Genomic DNA, 12,944 nt, shown 5'->3' on the forward strand with positions numbered 1-12,944 from the left:
ACATATATACAAGCAGACAGATGGAAGAGAAGAGCGAAAGATCACCTTTGTATAGACTCTTAAAAATAAACTAGAAAGTAGAATTGAGAAAAATAGTTTAGTATAGTTTCCACTAAGTAACAAAATAATGACTTACTGATCATCTGCTTGATTTGCGATGTCATGCGGAACCACCTCACTCTTGTCTTCCTTCTCAGTTAATTTGTCGATAGGATCCTGTAAACTCTAGAACAGATGAATGGAATAATTTTAAAAGAGAAACAACTGGAGGGTCATTGTCAAAGGGACATCTGCAGGCACAGCAGTGCTTTACACGCAGAAATGGTCTTTGGAAAATTAGGCAACTGATACGCACATAAAGTTACACATAAAAACTGTATTCTCTTACTTTTATACACCTTAGGGAAAGACACTCCAGGGATTAACATGCATACTTTTTGATTTTAAAAGTATGCATGTAAAATTCTCTCAACAAAACCTCGTGCACCAAATAGCAGGTGTAATTGTGTGTGTGTAATTTTATTGGGATAACTTCCCGAGGAAACTGATGCACACATGTTTGCTTGTTAATCAGGCACTCATCACATGAAACTGGAGCATGAGTGACTTGTTTGTATGGTTTAGAGATATGATAAATTAGGTGCATAATGTATGCGCATATTCATCAGTTAACTTATATGTGATATTACAAGATTACACCCTTGGTGAACACTGTAATGGAATTCAAAAGGGCACAGGATAAACAGAGAGGGTCCCCAGTGGCTAGAGGAAGGAAGGAAAATGAAGAAGCAAAGCAACCTGTGATAATTTAGGTGTAGCATTTTTGCATAGGAGTAATCTGCACGGAGCAACAATTACAACCCCAAACAGAAGGTATGGAGGCAACCTGGACAAAGTGTCAGTTACAAAGGTTAAACACACTTTGCGGGCCGATGCAATACAGCGTCCTCAGCCGAGCGCACTGTTAACCCGCAGGAGATTAGTTAGCGCCTCAACAACCCGCATCCAACATGGAGTGAATCTAAATAGCGCTCATCACATGTACAGAAAAGCAAAAAAATTTGCTTTTCTCTACTGCTTCCTACTTAATATCGTTGCGATATTAAGTAGAAGGAAAAACTAAAGTAATTTAATAAAGGAAAAAAGTTTTTTTAAAAAAGCACCGGCAGTCGGGTGCAGGAAATTGACGCTCAATTGAGAAGAGTCCGTTTCCTGAACCCCTAGTTGTGCAGCCTTTAGGAAAACTGACGCCAATAAACTCAGCGTCGTTTTTCCTAACCTGCAGAGGGCCGATGCACTCGGGCTCTCTTTAGCAAGGAGACACTAGGGGCGCGCAAGCAATCCTGGCGCCTCCTTGCTAATGTGACCCCCTAATTTAAATATTGCATGGCGCCCCCAGGGGGGGGGGGTGTGTGCCTGGGGGTGCATTAAGAAAGCGGGCGCCGACTGTTCAATGCCAAAATATTGCATCGGCCCCTTTGCTGGTAGTCTGGATGGACCTTTTTGTTCTTTATTTGCCATCATTTATGTTATACACAGCTATCAATCTGGGCTTAGCTTCAAACATCAAAAAGGGGTGTGATGTATAACAGATTCCTAAATTATACAGCAATTACATGCATAGCTTACATCAATTTTCAAAGCAGACTTATGTGCATATATCTGCCTTGAAAATTATCCTACCACATTTACTGACAGGAATATTACATTTCCAGTTATGCACATAAACAGTTTTCTGGAATATTTTACATGCAGAGTTTTGAAAATCTACAAGTATATGCTTAAGTACAAACCTACCCACATACTGGGCAATCAGTTTTGAAAAAAGGCCATTTCTGTTGGTAAAACACTGTTTATCCCATGAAATGCCTTTGAAAAGAAATATGTTTACAGAAAACACAATGTTGTGCAAGATAAAACTAACAGGTCAGATTCACTAAAGATGATGAAAATTGCATTTTGTCTGTTATTTTACTGTTTTTCCCAACTCGTTTTTTTCCCCCAAAAGGTACATTTTCTGTAATTGATAATAGCGCCAAGAATCTTTTTTAAATGTTTCAAGATAAACCCCTTTATGTCCCATGCTATATTATTCTAGACTTTTAGACCTCCTTCCTTTAACAAAAGTTCAACCCAAAGCAGTTTACAACAGATCATACATTAATCACCTATTTATAGTTAATTTTGTGTTTTTATTTACATGCATCTTATTTAATTTTATGTATGCTTTGTTGTACTCCACCATGAATTAAAGAATGGCGGGATATAAATAAATTTTTAAATTAAATTCAAACAATACAGCAATAAAACAAATGGTATAACACAATAGAACACAATATATCAATAGTCCAGAATACAATCCAGCCCAACCCCACTCTATTAGGGAGGGTAAGGCTACTAATCCGGCTGTTTGTATATTCATATATAACTATTCTAAGCATATCCAAACAGTCCATCTCACAGAGTTTGTTTTACTAAACTGCAGTATTTTTCCAGGAGGATGCTGCAGCTTAGTAGATTCCATGGTAATTTCCCCAGGAGTTTGGTGCCAGTAAAACTACCAGAGCTCAAGTGTCACAATTGTGGACTATGTGATGGTAGCCCCATGGTCTAGGGTTGCCATCACTTAAAGGGCCTAAGCAGCACAAAGAATCCCCTCCTCCCAAGTAGTCCAAAAACCCTGAGGGTCTCAAGAGATCCCAGTCCCACCCCACCATCACCCCTTTAAATGGCCACAGTATAAGAGTAAATAGTAATACGTCTTGTGTAGACCCCATCCTCTTCCTCTCAGTCCCTGCCCCCTTTTGGTGAAAAATAAAAACAACAATTCTTGACCTCTTCACCTCCACTCCATCCCCTGATCCTTAATTAGATAGCCCTGCTGGTTCAATGGGGTTTGGAGCACACCCTCTAGGACTCTGGGCCTAGTGTCGCCAATATTCAAAATGGCACCAGTCGACTGTATAGTTACTTTTGGTGCAACAGGGGTAAAGGTATAAAACCGGCCAGCTGGCACCATTTAGAAAATTGCAGCAATGAGTCCAAACACCTAGGGGGCCCTCTGGACCCCACTGGACCACCAGGGCTATCTAGGTAAGGGCAAGAGGCTTCAGCGGTCCGGGAGTTTTTTTCATGATAAGCAGATAGGATTTGGAATAGAGAAGGCAGGGCCTATACCTTCACCTGCACCAGACATGCTATGCTTTTATTAAATTTTTATACTTTCCTCAAAGAGAGGTGGGGGTGGGACTCCTGGCCTTTTGGGCCAGCCCCTGGAGTGGATGCATGTTAACATTCCTATGCGCACAGGGAAAGTTCGCTACACCTCTTAAGTGGTAGACAATTTTCCATAAAATGTGACTTACAATTTTTGATGCAAGCTGCCTTATATTATCATAAAATGACCTAGTAATGAGCTAATTTGCATGTAAATCTGGCCATTTAAATACATGTATTATACCAGGTTTACAGGGGTGATAACACATTGTATTTCAAATAATGAGCATTATCCCTGTGTTACGACTATTTTCTGCCCAGTAATGCCCTAATGCAGCTTATTAAATCCTCCCCATAGTTTATGTGCTGAACATCTTTCTTTGATGTTTCTAGACAGAAAGACTTTCTCATCAATTGTGCATGAAATATTTTTTTAAATTCATGGATCTATGTAAAAAATCATTAAAGACTGATTTCTACAGACACAATGGGGAAGAGTCATTTTTAATAAGGCCCCATATTTAAATAAGTGCCAGAACTTACATCACTGTGTAAGAAAATGACAGAAGCAGAACTCTTTACAAGTCTGTCAGAGGTTGGAAAACACTGGGCAACAAATTTTCACAAAAGTCATGTTACGGAAATGAAATTAGTCAATTCTTATACATTTCCATGTGCTAAACACGAATGTGACTGTGAAAATGCAAATTGGCTCTAGTTTTTTTGTAATATGCAATAATATAATTACATCTTGAATTGTATGCCAATAATAGGAGACCTACGGTTAATACTGTTTGAAAAATGAAGTCATAGACTACGTCTTAGATTTCTTTGCTTGTCTCTTGTACACCTGTTCGGGAGCATCTCTGCGGAGTGTCCAGCAGTAGTCAGCCAGCATGAATATTTCAAATGCTCACCCTGTCTGACTGGGCTTCATATAGGACACTGCTGACGTCAGCTTACTCAGCAGCAGCATGGCAGTAGAACTGCATTGCATCAGAAAATGATGTAATAAACTCTGGATGATGTGTGTATGATGGTATTATGCAATATGATGTAATATTACATCATTCTAGGCTTATTTACAGTCCTACTGGATAAATTTACATGACTAAACATAGAAAGTGAACTATATTAAATATCTTCAAAACGAGAGCCAATAAAACTTTTCATGGTCATATTCGTGTTCAGCACATCAAGATACTACAGAGTAGGACCTTTTTAGGTCAGTAACACTTTCATTGTTGCCCAGTGAAATTAGAACTGAACTAAGTCTCATCAATATTTTTTGGCTTAAATGTGGAAAATAGTGCCAGAAGCTGAAACAAATTTGATAATGCTGTCAACAGTCTTAAACGGACACTGGAATGCCTTTGCTTAATTTATCATCTTAACAGAGGAACAGAAATGGAAAACAACTTTGATCTAATCACATCATGAATTACCATCTTTGCTGTAAATACCATTTCCAACAAAGATTTCACTCATGATAATTCAGATCTAATTTGGCTTGTATCAACTATTACAGTATTGCATTGCTTTAGACAAATTTAATAAGCTAAAGTAAGGCTTGGCCTGAGAATTTCTACTTTGATAAGATAGCAGAGTATTCTAGAAAAAGCAAGTTTGCTTACCATAAACGGTATTTCCGTAGATAGCAGGATGAATTAGCCATGCTGTTTGGGAAGCGCCGCGATCCCGGGTAGGCGGAGTTTCTCTTAGTTGATCACAGAGTTTTAAACTCTGTGCGTCTGCGCGGTCGTCTTCCCACACAGTTCCCTCACCTCTTCAGTTTCTTTGTAGCCAAGCGAGAGGTAAGTTCAGAAGGTGTGTCTGACTCTTTGAGACTGTCTAGGGAGGTGGGTGGGTCAGCATGGCTAATTCATCCTGCTATCTACGGAAACACCGTTTACGGTAAGCAAACTTGCTTTTTCCCGTCGATAGCAGGGCTGAATTAGCCATGCTGTTTGGGAGTCCCCAGCTATCTGGTTGTGTCCTTGTATATTTATTGTTGTTAGGTTAGGACATCAACCTTTGAAGTGGTAGACAGTCTCATGTTTTTTTTAGTGATAAGACTGCTGTGCCTAGTGCCGCATCAGAGGTCGTCTGCTGTTGGAGGCAATAATGCGATGTGAAAGTATGAATTGACGACCATGTTGCCGCTTTGCAGATCTCAGTCAGTGGAACCTTACTTAAGTGTGCAACTGATGCTGCGGTGGCGCGAATTTGGTGCGCCTGAGGCTTAGTGGGTAGTTTGATGGAGCGTTTGTTGTAGCAAAAAAGTATGCATTGTGATAACCAACTGGCTATAGTCCTTTTTGAGACTGGTTGACCAGGATCATTCAGGTTAATGGAAAGGAACAGTTGAGAAGGTCTCGAAGTTGATTGAGTCCTGTTTTTATAGTAGGCCAACACTCTTTTACAGTCCAATGTGTGTATACGTTTTTCACGTTCGTTACTATGTGGTTTTGGCATAAAAATAGGTAGAGTTATGTTTGGTTAAGATGAAAAAATGTTACCATCTTAGGTAGAAAAGAAGGGTGAGGACAAAGGGTCACCTTGTCATGGTAGAATTCAAGATAAGGCGAGTAGTGAACTAAGACTTGCAATTCACTGACCCTCCTTGCAGAAGTTATGGCAATGAGAAAAACTGTTTTCCATGTCATATATTTGATGTGGCTAGAGTCTAATGGTTCGAAAGGTGGTAGTGTTCCAGCACTACATTTAAGTCCCATGGAATTGGAGGCTTAGTCACTGGTGGTCGAAGCCGGACCATTCCCTTCATGAATCTAGATATCAACGGGTGGGTTAGACATTAGAAGGTTATTAAAAGGATCATGAAAAGCTGCTACAGCACTGATATGAACTCGCACCGAAGTGGTGGCTAATCCTGCTTTGTAGAGTGTGTGCAGATATTGCAACAATTGAGTGGCCGTGGATGAGAAAGGGTTTATGTTCTTTGGAGTACACCAGTCCAAGTAGCGCTGCCACTTTCCTTTGTAGTTACGTCTGGTTGAAGGTTACCGTGACGCAATTAGAATATCCTCTAGTTGAGAGGATAAGCCTAAGGGAGTTAGTATTTGCCTTTCAATCTCCACGCTGTGAGATGAAGTGATTGATTCATGGGGTGAAGTAATGAGCCCCCTTCCTGTGTCAGAAGATGTGGAAGGTTTTGTAGTGGTATCGGTGGATGAATTGAGAGTTTCAAGAGATACGTGTACCAGGGCTGTCTCGGCCATGCCGGGGCTATTAGAATCATGTCTGATACGTCCTGGATGCATTTCTGAATTGTTCGAGAAATGAGTGGAATGGGTGGATAGGCATACATCAAGCCTGGTATCCATGGAATGAGAAAGGCATCTGGAGCCATCCTTTGATTGCTGGGGTAAATTGAGAAAAAGGTTTGGACTTGTCTGTTTGCTTCCGTGGCAAAGAGGTCTATTATGGGAAATCCCCACTGTTTGAAGATCTTTTGTGCCACCTCTGGATTCAAGGACCATTCGTGTGGATGAAAAATCCGACAGACGGTCTGCTGTCACATTGTCCAGACCTGGAAGATACGTTGCTTGAATTGATACTTGGGCCTTGACTGTCCAATGTAGAATTTGTGTTGCTTCCTGGCAGAGAGTTCAGGAACCGGACCCTCCTTCCTTGTTTATGTAAAACATGGCTACCTGGTTGTCTGTATATACCATGAGGCTTGATCCCCGTATCTGATCCAAGAACGTTTGAAGTGCCATCCAGATGGCTCTCAGCTCCAGGAGACTGATCTGGTATGTAGATTCCTGAGGGGTCCACAGACCTTGAGTTTTCAGTTCTCCCAGATGTGCTCCCCAACCCTTGTTGGAGGCATCTGTGGTCAGAGTTATTTGGTGAGGTGGTAAACGGAATGGAGCTCCCGAGGAAAGATTCTTGGAAGGGAGCCACCATCGAATATCCTCTTTCGTTGCGTTTGTAATTTGAATCTTTGTACTGAGTGGTTGTATGTATTGAGACCACTGAGTTTTTAAACCCCATTGCAATAGGCGCATGTGGAGTCTGGTGTGAGGAACCACATAGATTGCTGCTGCCATATGACCTAGAAGTTGAAGCACCTGGCGTGCTGATGCTCGGTTTCTGTGAAGTAAGCTGTGTGCCAATGATTGTATGTTCTGCATCCTGTCCTGGGGAGGTATGCTCTCTGTCTGACTGTGTGTATGAGAGCACCTATGAACTAAAGTATTTGAGTCGGTTGTAGGTGAGACTTCTCGAAACTGATTAGAAGTCCCAACATCTGAAGGCATTCGATCGTGCGTATCATGTGTTCTTTCAGTGTCGATTGGTCCGATGCTACTATTAGCCAGTCATCCAGATAAGGAAATATTTGGATCGAAAGTTTTCTGAGGTGAGCCACCACCACTGCTAGACATTTGGTGAATACTCTTGGGGCTGAAGATAGGCCAAATGGGAGAACTTTGTATTGGTAATGTGTATTCTGAACTTGGAAACATAGGTAACACCAAGAAGATGGGTGAATTGGTATATGGGAATATGCATCCTTCAGGTCGATGGAACATAGCCAATCGTTGGGCTGAATCAGCGGTAGAATATTTTTGAGAGAAGTCATTTTGAATTTCTCTCTCTGGATGTGTTTGTTGAGAAGTCGGAGATCTAGAATGGGTTGTAGGCCGCCCGACTTCTTTGGAATGAGGAAATATTGGGAATAAAACCTTTGGTGTTGCTGATGAAGGGGAATAATTTGTATAGATTGTTGAATCTGTAGGTTGTTCAATTCAGCTGTGAGGGATGTGGAGTGGGATCGTATCATCCTCTTCGGAGGAATATGAGGAAGAGATGGAGTGGATTGAAAATTCAGAGAATAACCGTTTCTGATAATGTTGAGTACCCACTGATCTGAAGTGATGGAATCCCAATTTTGGAGAAAAAATTGAAGGCGTCCTCCTATGAAAGCAGGTATTGGTGGTGGCTGCATCAATTTCAAAAAGAGGAAGCAGGCTTCTGCTGAGGTTTTGGTACTTGTTTTGTTGTTCTTTGCTGCCTGCCATGACCCCTAGCGCCCTGCTGAGCTGCATTTCTCGGAGGGACATACTGTTGAGGCCTGTACTTCGTATAAGGTCTGTTGTAAGGTCTCGAATAATACAGACGGTAAGGATAGAATCGATGTTGCGACTTCTGAGAATCTGCAGGAGTGGTGAGAGATTGCACCGCTGCACTTTGTTCTTTCAAATGTGATACGATATCTCCAAATTTATCTCCAAAGAGATTGTCGCCCATACATGGAATGTCGGCCAACTTCTCATGGACATCCGTCCGAATAGCGCTGGCTCTAAGCCAAGCCATATGCCTGGCCGCAATAGCTGAAGCAGACGCTCTTGCTGAAGATTCGAAAGCTTCATAAATAGAGCGTAATAAATGCCTAAGTCCTTCTATCTCCAAGAAAGACTGGTGTGGTATGTTGTCTTCCGATATACACAGTGGAAGCAGTTTTTGGAGTGTTTCAAATAGGTACTGCGTAGTGTAAAATTGGTGATGTTGTATCCTATTTGTGAGCATAGAGGAATGATAGATCTTTTTTCCAAAATCATCTAGGCATTTTTCTCTGCCCGGTGGAGTATTTGAATGCAACTTACTTCGTTTTGCCTTGGACAAGACTGATTCTACCTCTATTGATTGGTGTGGTAGTTGGGCAGATTCGTAAATTGTTGAATTACGCATCTTATATTTGATATCAATTTTTCTAGAAGTAGCCGGTGATGAGAAAGGAGTCTTCCAAATTTTGAAGAGTAGGTTTTCTAATACCGAATGAGGTGGGAGAGCGGTGGGCTCGGGAGGAGATTCGAAGATCTTTAAGATACCGAGCATTTCAGCTCTTGGGTCAGGTATTCTTCTTGTTTCCACTTGAAGAAGACTGCCTACTTTCTCAACAAATTTCAAATAAGTCAAGACCTCCGGAGGAGAATATGGTTCAGGTAAACCTTCCTGAGGGTCAGATGGCATACCTGTTGAGGAAGTTACAGAATAAACTGATTCCGGGGAACCTGGGCTGATGGGTTGAGTTGGAGTATCGTCTTTTGCTGGTTTTAGAGGTTCTATCCCTGTAGGCGGTTCAGGAGAATCTTCTGGAGAACGCTGTGGTGGTAATTCCTTTGTTTTTTTCCAATTCTTGGAAAAAAGAGGAGAGAATATCTGAGATTTCGTCATAGTTGATGCAGCCAAAGTACCTTGTGGAGGAATGTGAATCTTTTGCTTTGAGATTCTTGTTGGAATTGCCTCAAGCAAAATATCTTTTGGTACTTGTCCCTTAGGTTGACCTTGAAGAGGTATAACCGGTGAAGGTTGAATACGTTTTGTTAATGGTATTTGTAATGAAGGAGAACGTCTCTTCTCTCTGGAAAGTGATGAGAGACTCACCAAGGAGCTACCACTAGGAGAAGATCCTGATGTTGAGAGGCCTTGAATATCAATTTCAGAAGTTGAGGACATTTTTGAAGAACTTCTTGATTTTGAAGAAGCTATGTGATGTAACTTCTGTTGATGCTTGTCTGATACACTTGGTGATTGTAAATGCATTGTTTTGGCACCATGTGTTGTTGGAGCATCCCTAATCAATATATGCTCTGTAGGTGCGTCATGGGATAGGCTTCGCATCATATCCGCTCTGTGTGCCGTAGCTCCGTGTGTCGAAGGTGCTCCATGCCTCGTATGATGTGTCGAGGATGCTTCATGACTGCGATGCACCGTAGACGCGCCGTATCCGTGCTTCGTTCTTGAAGCATCGTGATGCGATTTCGACGTAGACGGCGCAGTTTTTGAAGAAGTACTCTCCGGTACTTTGCTCACCTGCCGGATCCCCGGCTTTTGGACGAGGCTCTGAGGGTGTGTGAGACCCTGGCCTTAATCGTTTCTCAGGTTGTTCAAGTCCTGCTGGTCCCAGCGAGGATGCCCTCTTCGGGTGTACCTTACTCGATTTCGCCGGTCCCGGCGAGGAATGGATGGAAGATGGTGGGGCCGAAGATCCGATGCGGAGCCTTTCCATCTTCGTGGCCCGGTACCACTGGGCCCTCAGCGACATCCTGCCACAGTCCCGGCACGATTTTTGATCGTGGTCGGGGCCTAGGCAAATGTAGCAATAATTATGTCCATCTGTGATGGACATAATTTTGCCACATTGACAATATTTAAATCCAGATGGCTTCGGAGCCATCTGAGATGTGAATTCTTGAGAAAAAAACACAAAAAAATCGTTGAAAAATATCCAGTCAGAGAAAAAATTTACTAAGAAAATCTCCGCGTGCGAACAGCTCGCGGAAAAAAAGAAACTGAAAAGGTGAGGGAACCGCGCAGGAAGAGAGTTTAAAACTCTGTGATCAACTAAGAGAAACTCCGCCTACCAGGGATTGCAGCGCTTCCCAAACAGCATGGCTAATTCAGCCCGGCTATCGACGGGAAAATCCCATTATTCCTGGGGGGGGGGGGGGGGGGGGAGTTTCTTTACAGGTAGTGGTTTTTTTGTTTTTTTTTTTAATTGAACCACAAAGATTTGTCCCAAGATGTAACCTGAGCACAAAACCTAGGTGCTTCTGAAAGCTTTCCTGTATCATAATTTTATATTGGTCAAACAAGAGGTAACACTACCTACAAAAAAATCAGATTTTCCTCCATGAAAAGCTTAGATTTGAGATGAATTGACAGAGTGGGAGTAGGTATATATTAAAGAGGGTGGCCGAGAGGGCAGAACCTTGTGGTACTCCGGTTTCTAGGGGATATGGATCAGATGAGATGTTATTAAGGGTGACTTTGAAGAACCTGTCTTTTAAGAAAGAGGAGAACCAGTCTAGAGTTTTTCCTGATAGACCTATGTTGGTAAGACTAGATATTAGTTTTTTGTGGTCTATAGTGTCAAAGGCTGCAGATAGATCAAGTAGTATTAATAAGTGGTTTAATTTGTTGTCAAAAACTCTTATTATTTTGTTAGATAAGTTGATCAGAAGGGTTTCTGTGCTGCGGTTCTTTCTGAAGCCGTGTTGTGAGGAGTGGAGAATATTATTGATCTCAAGGTGTTCATTGAGTTGTTTTAATGCAGCTTTCTTGGTCATCTTGGCGAGTAAGGGGAGGTTGGAGATAGGGCGGTAATTGTTCAGATCTTTCGGGTCCAGGTTCTTTTTTTTCAAAATGGGTGTGATTGTAGCGGTTTTCAGATTAGTAGGTAGTTCTGTTGCTTATCAAGTGTTCTGTTGCTTATCAAGTATTCTGTTGCTTATCAAGTGTGAACTAGGACATTAACAAAGGCTATGCTAAAAAGCTTTGGGACCGATGTTATATAGCATAATATGTACCAATAGTTCACTTTGTTATGAACCTATGCTAAGAACTTATAATTACTTAGGTTCAAAACCTTTTGCCAGTTGCTCTATATTTCTATGCCTCTCTCTGCATTCCCCAGCCCTTATGTTATTCCCTGTTAAAATGTATTTTCCAAGCTTTTGTTATGATGTAAACCGATGTGATGTACACACTATCACCAGTATAGAAAAGGCGGTAAAATAAATAAATAAATAAATTTATCCTTACCAAGGAAACCAACTTACAATTTACTTCTATACACAGATTTCTTCATCCTTAGCTCATTCTGCATTGACTTGATGAAGGAAATAACTCTAAACCTATTTACCAATGTATTAAGTTAATCTAATAAATGTATTAATCTAATAAATGTTACATGTTATCACAAAAATGATGGGTCTATTAAGTGTTATGTAAAAGTTATATATTATTGCAGCAATATAGAAGCATTACATTATGCTCTCAGAAGAACTGGATTTGTTAGGTAGAGGAATGCTGGCACTAGTCACTAGATCTCAAAAAATGGCCCAAAAATGACCCAAACTAATCATAGGTTTTAGCAACCTATGATTAGACAAGCCGAGTGCTCTACGGGCTTATATAAGCCAACAAGCATACTGTGGCAATATATGACGGTTGCAAAATACACTTTTTCATAGAGTTCTTCATACAGCTGAATCTATTATGTTGTGATTTGGCACTAGTCACTAGGCATAGTTCAGTGAAGGGGGAGCTGCAGCTGGTGCAGGACATCAGAATGACAGATGTTGATTGGACATCCTTGCAATAACTAGGAGGTGAGAGATCCTGGACTCCCTTTAGGAGATTATCCTCAGGGCAACTGGAGGCAGAACCCACATGGGAAGGAAACCTTTTGAATCTAGTAATTAAAAAGCCAATTTGATTCTAACTGTATAGTTAATTCAAATAATATTGTCTGTTTGTAAATTTGTTGTAGTCTGCCTTGAGGCCATTCCACTCTTGGTAAAAAGCGTAATATCATATGTTTATAAATTTAAAAGAAATAAATAAAAAAGTGCCATTTATTTAAATTCATTTTTATACCACATTCTCTCAAAAGTCACAGCGGCTTACAATCATAACACAAAAGCTCTTTTACTCTAGAAAAATATATGCGACAAATGGAAAAACATAGTATATAACTGCAAGAGCGCAGCATGTTAAAAAAATGGTACTTCCCCAGCCCTACATAAGAAATTGCCATGCTGGGTCAGACCAAGGGCCCATCAAGCCCAACATCCTGTTTCCAACAGAGGCCAAACCAGGCCACAAGAACCTGGCAATTACCCAAACACTAAGAAGATCCCATGCTACTGATGCAATTAATAGCAGTGGCTATTCCCTAAGTAAAGTTGATTAATAGC

General features: G+C 41.1%; 1 protein-coding gene across 5 annotated transcripts in view; it reads right to left on the bottom strand.

Annotated features, from left to right (window-relative positions):
• The window catches only part of ICA1 (islet cell autoantigen 1), a 294,496-nt gene that overhangs the window by 112,497 nt on the left and 169,055 nt on the right, over nucleotides 1-12,944 (bottom strand). For all 5 annotated transcript variants that reach the window (XM_029588952.1, XM_029588957.1, XM_029588956.1 and 2 more), the window contains exon 9: nucleotides 137-225. In XM_029588952.1, coding sequence (XP_029444812.1) covers nucleotides 137-225 — 89 coding nt within the window. The remainder of the gene's footprint in view (nucleotides 1-136; nucleotides 226-12,944) is intronic.

This window comes from Rhinatrema bivittatum, chromosome 2 (genome assembly GCF_901001135.1).
Source record: "Rhinatrema bivittatum chromosome 2, aRhiBiv1.1, whole genome shotgun sequence".
Taxonomy (NCBI): Eukaryota; Metazoa; Chordata; class Amphibia; order Gymnophiona; family Rhinatrematidae; genus Rhinatrema; species Rhinatrema bivittatum.